At 42.3% G+C, this 9,227-nt stretch overlaps 1 protein-coding gene across 1 annotated transcript; it reads left to right on the forward strand.

Moving 5' to 3' along the window:
- Positions 1-545: 545 nt before the first annotated feature.
- On the forward strand, positions 546-8,863 carry LOC147717130 (glucose-6-phosphatase catalytic subunit 1-like). The gene is made up of 5 exons (XM_086924069.1): positions 546-873; positions 3,879-3,988; positions 5,441-5,546; positions 6,825-6,940; positions 7,356-8,863. Exons 1-5 carry the CDS (start codon positions 644-646, stop codon positions 7,865-7,867), a joined length of 1,074 nt encoding a protein of 357 aa, XP_086780195.1. The 5' UTR covers positions 546-643; the 3' UTR covers positions 7,868-8,863.
- The last annotated feature ends 364 nt before the right edge of the window (positions 8,864-9,227 follow it).

A 9,227-nucleotide genomic window follows, 5' to 3' on the forward strand; every position in this document is an offset into this window, starting at 1 on the left:
CATTGCAGCTGGAAAGGTTCTCCCAAAAATATTTTTGCCGCAGGAATTTTCTGTGCTAAGAGCTTTTTCTGTTACATGGAGATTTTCCTCAAATCAGTTGTTTTCCAAAATTTCCATACCTTTCGAAAACTTCACGAGGATTATAAAGTTTTAAAGAATACTTCATCAGGTTTTCAGTGGAAACTCATCCTAACTTTGGTCACCTGTGCAATGACTCCCTTTCCTCGGCACCCTGTGATCGATAACATGCACTGGGAGTCCAAGGCCTGTGTATGGCAGGTGCTTTTACAGGTTATTTCTGAATCAATAAAAATGCCCTTCACGTGAAACCCGAGAGACAAGGGGTTACTGCGCCACTGGTGCAGAGAGTGGCGAGCAGGGTGTTTTTTTCACACAAGGTCGTCTTCGTACGTGTGCGCCACCTACGTCGATGTTCCAGCCTTTGGCTGTTTTCTTCATTCTGTTGAAAGTGTTTTTGGGTCCAAAGATCATTGGCTGTGACATCACTGAACGGCAAACAAGAGGTCTGGATGGTATAAAGGGAGCAGCAGAGCAGAGCAGGAGCAGTGCAGGGTCAGCAGAGGCGACAGAGAGATATCGACAGAGCCCCCACCAGCCCAAAAGGTCTAACTATAGCGCTAACATGGAGACCAGCATGGACCTCCTCCACGACTCCGGCGCCCAGATGGTGCAGTACCTCCAGGTGAACTACAAGAGCTCCCAGGACTGGTTCATGTTCGTCTCCTTCGCCGCCGACCTGCGCAACACCTTCTTCGTCTTCTTCCCCATCTGGTTCCACCTGTGCGAGGCGGTGGGCATCAAGCTCATCTGGGTGGCCGTCATCGGCGACTGGCTCAACCTCCTCTTCAAATGGTGAGTACTCTGTCCGCGGGATCATGGCGCTGTTAACTCATCCCAGTTCAGGGCTGGTGGAAGATGTTGGCTTCATAGACGGTTTGACCTTTCCCCCCTTCTTGCCTCATTGCCAGGATTGCCTGGCACCCCCAGATGAGTGGTTTCCTTCATTCCTAGGTGTGGCTGGCCCTTCCCAACTCTAATTCGGGACAGAACCCACTGAAAATATTTCATTCATGAAAGGTTCAAAATGTATTATATTATGGAGTCTATAGATATCTCAATCAGATACAGAGAATATTTTTTGGTTTATATTTTGAAATATCAACTACAGAAACATCATACTATCAAAATATCGTGGCCAAAATAAAGAAGATAAAAATATAGAGTTTAACTTTAGATGTATTATTCTTAACTCCACATCTACGTACCTTGATGCATAAATCGTCAAGGTACACAGATGTGGAGTTCAGTAAAGTAAACCTAAAACCACTATATATGCATGTCTTGTTGATTTTTTGGTCCTCGCCATTTTGACCATAATATTCAAGCATCATGATATCTTGGAATTAACATTATGGTGGCCTTCCATTTTGTGTAGTTTTCCGTTGTTTCATACCACGCCACCATTAACAAAAGGCTGTCTACCTGCTACCGACTCTGACCCGACATCTACCTGAAATACGTTAACAGAGCACCGGCGATGGGGAAAATTGGTAGAATCAATACCAACCTCAAAGACTGAACATTTTGAGAATAATATGCATTGTGGATAATATCCCACCACAGTCTCAGGACTCGGCTTCGTGCTATGAATTTAGAAACATAAGCTCTGCGAAAAACATGTATGCCCAGTCGCGGGCAGCCATGACCAATCCTTAAGTCCAGATCTAGGAGTGTTTTGTGGGTTCATTTGTGATTGCTTTTATCAATATTTTTTGCTTACAGTAGTCATTGCTCAAAGATTGTGCATTGTGATTGTGAAAGCAAAAGATTATCCTAGATTCCTTGTTAATCGTGAGATTTGGGTCTTGAGCTTAGCCTCTACTTCCAGAGAAGAGACATTTTCACTTTTCTTCAACAAAGGCTAGGTTTCAAGAACTAAACTAACCTACAATGGGAGAAGCTTGCATCAGCCCCCAAGTCCATGCTTTTCTAATTCAACGCAAGAAAGTATCGCAGTCGGACTTTATGGAGTACTAGAGGTACCAGCATACATTGTCACAGAAGGATAACTGACTGGAGTGAGGGACTCACATCCTGCAGCCAGGACGATGGGGAGGAATTACTTTTGTACTCTCCTAAGATATCATTTCACACCCACTGTGAAAGATAGGAAGTAAATTACTCCCATTTTAAACCCCTGTGCGACTCCAGAGGTATTATAAGTTTTCAATAGACTTTTTCAGCAGTTTAAAAATGACCTTATTGGGAAATTAGAGTTTTTAGTGGCTCCTTGTGCATTGTAGAATATTGTACAGGTGTGTTTGTGTAAGTAAATGGTTGTGAAATATAGGTAAGTGCAAGTAATCTAATGATGTTATTACACGATAAAGCAACAACTAACTGTTACACTGACTAGACTTTGAAAGTAGGTGATGGGCTCATCATTCTTTAAGAGATTGCCATCTGATTGGATGTTAAAGGCTGGCTTTTAAGTAGAAATGTTTCTATAAATCCTTCTTCTAAGAAGCAATTGTCCCATAAGGATATTAGAATATTTCTATTCTGAGGCATTTAAAGTTCTGTACTGGAGTGCAAATTCAGCCCTTGGTTTGGAATTTTGCACGATAAGCTTGCGTGCTCCATCAAAAAACAGGTTATTGTTTTCTAAATTTTTGAAAAATGTACATCAATTAAATCGATACCCGAAAGTCCTTTGAGGTAAAACAGGAAATAGACCACTTTTGAAATATAATAATTGAAAGTCATATTGTTATTTTTTCAAAATGCAAGGGACTTTAGTCATCTCTATGTCTTTAATAAAAGTTGATCAAGACAATGCAACATACTCCTAGGTTCACAGGGGAGAAATAATACAGAGAAAGAAGCACCTTGTTCGCTACTTTATTTAAATCTTAGGGGTACTGCAAACAACATATTATTGTGAAGGTTTTTTCATTGCATCCAGGTTGGAGCTGACTTGCATTTTATGCTCTCGCAACAAGCCTTAAGCTGTTGGTCATTGAGAGTGAAAAATTGGAAAACTATGAAAATAGCCCACATTGTCCCTTGACCATGTGTACGGATCATCGATGAAAACAAAAAATTTGCATCCATCCCACATAAATGTAAATTGTGGTGGGTATTTTTAGCATCTCAAATTACTACACTATTATAAAGTAGTATTCAAAGTGTAGTTGTAGCCCATCGCTTTATGGAGTAGAGTAGGCTGCAAAATGGCCAGTTTATATGGGTCCAGAATCCCTTGAATCAGCCCAGTGGCACAAGTCACTGTAAAGGCTTAATTGACCTCACAGCTTGATCAGAACGTCGACTTACATCTGGTTCACCTCATTGTTTCTGTAAATAGGACATGAGGAGTGACCCTGTGAATAAATCAAGCCTCTCTCCAGTGCATTATGACAGCAGGATTGGCGGCTCAGCGCTTCTTCCCTTTGGGCCTTGGTTGGTGGACCTGACATAGCCAGGGCTGACTTCTGTGAAAAGGTTCTTTCCTTTCAGTTCTGAAATCTCAGCCTTTTACACACAGCCCTGCTCATATGCAAGATAGAAATCTCTGCTTGCTTGGACCAGGGTTCCCATGTGTCATGGCCGCTGTAGGACAGAGCTATTACTGTCTCACTGTATCACTGTCCGTCTCCTGCAAACACCTTGTCTTTAATGGGAGCTTCTGGAAGTCAGTGGGTGCTCTAAGGTGGAGCAAGAAAAAAAATCACTGTATGGGAATCTCAACCGATTCAGTTATCTTATCAGCTAATACCTGTGTGCATGACAGCTGAAACTCTTGTGGTTTGACTTTAGTCTCTGTCTCCCATTAATCCCTCAATTTAAATTTGCAGGATCCTGTTTGGGCAGAGACCGTACTGGTGGGTCCACGACACCAATTATTACAACAACACGTCAGCGCCAGTCATCGAGCAGTACCCGGTCACCTGCGAGACCGGTCCAGGTAAGCACCTGAGTTCCTATGAAATAAAGTATGATTTGTATGTAGTCTGTAATCTTTTAGATAACCACTGATCTACAGAGAAAAGGAACCCGGCTTTTGGAAAATATTAATTTGAAAAATTGTTAGGGCTGAAGTAGACTACTTTATGTAACAAGAGAGCCCCAATTGTTTATACATTTTGATTTTTTTTCACACAGATAGCTGTGTTCACATGTATTATTTAGTTATCATCCATTATAATTGAATACATATGTTGCAACTACTTTGTTAAATGTCTCCTCATCCTAAGTCAACTCAACGTCCAGAAACACTTGCACGATTGCCTATTCACTTGAATCAAAGATTACGTATTCGTTACCTGAAACACTGCCTGAAGTGTGGGATTCCAATAAATAAGTTCGGGACCGAAGGAAAATGATGATAGTGACGTAGCCCAGGGATCCTCTATTTCCAAAAATGCACTGTCCAACTCCAAAGTGCAACTATAATCCTTAATCACCACTTGCGCACCAATATCCCTGGCATTGAATCTCAGAAATATCTACTGCTCCAGCCCCTTCCAGACCGCCAAGTCACTCATTAACTCTGTGGTCATGACTATGCAGGACTACTATAAATTCCTGCTAGCCGGCTTCTCACAGTACTCAAAGTCTCCTAACAATCAACTCTCCTGTCCTAAAACTGGGTAGACACACACATCCACCACTTCCTAACTGGCTGGTTTACTGCCTATGAAAACTCCTTACTTCGGTTATCCACAAGACTGTCCCTCAGTAACTCGCTTAACACCTTACCACCGCTCCTCCTCTGAGCCCAGCCAAGCAACATTGTCCAGTCGAACCATGGCCATCTTGTCCTTCTTTCTGATTTATGTCCATCAGTCCAGACTGCGCCTTCCTCTGGCATGCATTCTCTGGTAATGAGCGTGTAGTCTTTACCGTCCTGAGTTCTAGAATGCCCGCAAAGCTTATCTGCTCTCTCTTAAGTGTCAATAGGGCTGACAATCAGCTGTCCGGACACAACCCATCCCTGTTAACTTCGATCCCAAAAAGCCATGCATTTCCATATAAATGTGGGTTATTTGTAAAAATTATCTGGTGGCCAACAATTAGATGTTGTTTTTACTGTCTCCCACCTATCATGGCTCTACAATACCCTAAAATGCACCCACCTAAGCTGCTGATGTCTTTACTTACAACATGAGTTGGTCCGTGTAACGTTTGGGTTAGAGAAGTGAATACCCCTAATAAATGCTCAAATTCTCTAGGATGAGTGTGAGCTGTGTTTCACGGTGTTATTATTACGTCAGTCGGAAAATAAGGCAAAAAAAAAATGTTACCATTGTGACCTGATTCATTGTGCCCCTGAAGAATTTGCGCGCCCTGTGGGCAGTCTCATAAAGATTGCAAAGCAGGCCCAACTTAACCACAATGCGCTGTTTCATTTCCACAGGAAGTCCCTCTGGCCACGCTATGGGAGCCGCTGGAGTTTACTACGTGATGGTGACATCGCTTCTGTCCATCATGCTGAAGAAGAACCCACCCACGTTCAAGAACTGGTGAGTGATGAAAAGCAAGCGAGGTGGCACGTGAAGCATCTAAAGGGGTACTTTGTGACTGCAGAGTTCATTAGGGTGACAAAGAGCAGCTAAAGAGATATCACACTGACCATGTCCAAGTCTTGTCTTTATCTTCAGTCTAGATGCCTCCTACTGAGCAAACAATTTTAGGACTAAAATTCTCTAAATGCTTTCTCAAATTCAGGCCCAATCACTCGCTTTGGGGCCATTTTAATCTAGAGCCATTCATCACCACCAGTAACATAAATCAACCATTGATTTTCTTTCTTATTACCTGCGTTTTTCCCATCCTGTGTAGGCAGAATATCTCTTATTTAGCTTATTGGTCGGTGGAATATCTGTTCTCCTGATTGAACAAGAGAAGACCTACTGTTTTCAGATGTGTCCTGCCCATTACAAGTGGAGACATTGTCTTGTAGACCAGTGATGACAACAAGAGTGGACAACTTCTTGAACAGAGAGGCAGAGAGAAAGGGAGACCATCATTTGGCTGACTGAGCGAGCCATGCGGTCTGATGTTAGCAAAGACCCTTTGATGTTATACACATTTTCTTTCTTCCCACTTCAGCATGGACGGTAGTTAAGCACACTTCAGGCAATAACTATGAGTGACAACATCCTTCCCTTTTACAAGAAGTAGTAACTCACCAAAAGTAGTTCCTTTCAAAGTTAGGGATACAATGACATGGTGTATGTTTTAAAACTCCCCACCTCCCCCCCCCCCAAAAAAACAAATACAAAATAAGCAATTACTAATTAAAAGGAAAGCAGCCAGCACCTGAGCTAATGGCTTTGCCAGTGTTTATTCTTTATTACCTCCCCCTAAAGTACTGGCAATCAAGTTGCGTGTACTTAGGCAAAGATTAGTCATTTTCTTAAATGTAAACAATTCACATGCTTGTGCGTACAGGACTTTAGAGTAAAGCCCGGATTCCTGCAGAGATTGCTCACTCTGAGGATAAAAACACAGAATCACATGAAATATTGCTACAGGGATTGTCCTACCCTGTGGTATATGTTTTTCCTGGGCATATTCCCTGTTGATACCCCATATACACTTGTAATGAGGTTCTCAACAGCTGCTGGCAAACATGGACATGAGGGGCTTGTCCTGCTGCCTTTGCAAACCTTAATGCAAGTTTGAACCTTCCTTACTCCAACTACCCATGTGGTAGTTTATATTCTGTTTGTAAAATTCTGATTACTACATTGCCTAGTTCCCTTTAACTTAATGTGCTACCACCTCTTGTGTTCCAGGTGTCTCCGCAGTGCGGTCTGGACAGGATTCTGGGCGGTTCAGATCTGTGTTTGTTTGTCCAGGATATTCCTCGCGGCTCACTTTCCTCACCAAGTGATCACCGGAGTCATTTCAGGTTAGTATTATGAAGGTTCCTATTCCCCCTTACCTTTGTACTGGGGTACCAATAACCAGCGTAAGCAGGAGAAGGCGAACAGTGAACAGTTTCGCTTGGAATAGCAAACACTATTCCGAAATGCCTTTAGAGACCATAACAATCAGGCTGATATGTGTTTGTAAGATGGGACAGTTGTGGCCAGGCACAAAGCAGAAGAGATCTATGATATCCAAGTGCAAATCTTTGGTGTAACTTATTGTGTTACTCAATAGTCTTAGAAAGTCTGATTTTTATGATTCTTGGGATTCATTCTGGTCTTTGTGCTAAAGCTATTTTTGCTTATGTTGTGCAAGTGTCCTTCTCTGAGTCTTGGCATTTTCGTAAATATTGTTAAAAATATTCATACCATTTGTCCTTTCTTTTGCGTTTACAGGAATGGCCGTTGCTGAAGCTTTTCACCACATCCCTTCCATCTACAAGACAAGTTTGAAGAAATACCTCTCCACCACCCTCTTCCTCTTCGCCTTCGCCCTGGGATTCTACCTCATTCTGAAAGCCCTGGGAGTAGACCTTCTCTGGACACTGGAGAAAGCTAAGCGCTGGTGTTCCAAGCCCGAGTGGATCCACATCGACACCACCCCCTTCGCTGGCCTGCTCAGGAACCTGGGAATCTTCTGCGGCCTGGGGCTGGCTCTCAACTCACGCATGTACCAGGAGAGCTGCCAAGGGAAGCAAGGGGCACAGGTCACTTTCCGTCTGTACTGCATCGTCTCCTCCCTCATCGTCCTCCACCTCTTTGACTCCTTCAAACCACCGACGAAGGTGGAGCTGCTGTTCTATGTGCTGTCGTTCTGTAAGAGCGCATCTGTGCCACTGGTTGTCGTTGGGATCATCCCTTACTGTGTGTCACAGGCCCTGAGCCACCAGGACAAGAAAGCTTTATAGGAGGGCGTCTGAAATGTCCATTGTGTTGGACAATGTGTATCACTCCAGCTGAGGTTCAACGCTCTGGGCCTCAACGTTACAGGGAAGATATCCTCTCCTTAGTGCCTGGATCCAGTGTGTGCTGCAGGTCATAGAGATTGTTGCGTGCTGTCCGGCACTGGGGCCTTTCTCAGACAATTCCAGAAAGAGCTGGGAGCACAGACTCTCTACACTTCACATCATGAGGATGAAATTTCAAAAGCTGCTGAAGTTTGAAAAAGTGCCAAAGATACAGACACAAGGTTTGGCAAGATTGAAGAATTCAGCCTGAGGACATACGATATAAACAAATTAATCTTCTCCATAAAGCTGACACCATTCATACAATATACAGACTTATGAGGTGGTGAAAATCCAGCAGCCCCTAGTGAGGAGAGATAGAAACATTATAACATTGAGCTTATGAGGAAGTGCTACCCAATAAAGCATGGCCCCCACTTCCTGCTTCATGGAGGCGCATTTATCATATTCCGCTGAGCGCAGAATCCCAGAATGACATCTGATTGGAAGGAAAGATTGGCAAAAGAAGACTGTCCAATGAGCAAACGAACAAATCTGTCAACCAGGCCTAAAACACAAGTTAAATCCTAGCTTCAGCAGGTGTTGTTGAGGTGGGTTGGTCCAAACATTCCTTTACATGGGCACCTGCTGGGCTGAGTGGGATGTTGTTCAAGTCAGAGATACTACAAATACTCCACTGGTGGAACTCGGCAACTGTTTGGTGATTTGAGGGGGGAATTTGCTTTCTTGAAGGCAAATTTCTGAATAGGATTATGGATTAGGTTAATTTTAGTCTGTATTTTTTCAAATATTTATTTTGCCTTATAAAGGATATGGACTGTGAACATTGTGAATCTCTGAAGCCACAATGGATATTGTACAGAAGGTGCTGTATTTACAGCATTTGAATTAATTTATCTAGGCATATTATTTTTTCTAATAAAAACATGAAAATCATAGTGTCTCTCTTATTAAAATGATCGACGTGAAATATAAAATGTGTTATCCCTCCATTCCTTAACTACTCAAGTCTCAACATGGAAGTTAGTTCTGACTGGCCAACAGGCACATTTACATGAATCTGATTCGTTGTAATAGCCGTGATGTGATTGATTGAGAGGTAAAAAGTGTTGTGAACATATTTCATCATGAGTCAGCCTAAGTCACCCTCTTGAAATACATATCCTTTGTTTTATGCTTAATGAATACATAAATCAATGAATATATAACCAAATCAGTAAACAATGAATCTCAAAATTAAAACTTAAAAAGTAGTCATAAAAAAGCAAACATTTAAACAAATGAATAACAATTAAAAAAT

This window comes from Lissotriton vulgaris, chromosome 5 (genome assembly GCF_964263255.1).
Source record: "Lissotriton vulgaris chromosome 5, aLisVul1.2, whole genome shotgun sequence".
NCBI lineage: Eukaryota > Metazoa > Chordata > Amphibia > Caudata > Salamandridae > Lissotriton > Lissotriton vulgaris.

Bases quoted from the DNA above. Each gene is read 5' to 3' on its own strand.
- LOC147717130 (XM_086924069.1), top strand. From the start codon at position 644: ATGGAGACCAGCATGGACCTCCTCCACGACTCCGGCGCCCAGATGGTG. The intron at 3,989-5,440 runs GTAAGCACCTGA...TCATTTCCACAG, and splicing joins CACCTGCGAGACCGGTCCAG to GAAGTCCCTCTGGCCACGCT. The intron at 5,547-6,824 runs GTGAGTGATGAA...CTTGTGTTCCAG, and splicing joins CCACCCACGTTCAAGAACTG to GTGTCTCCGCAGTGCGGTCT.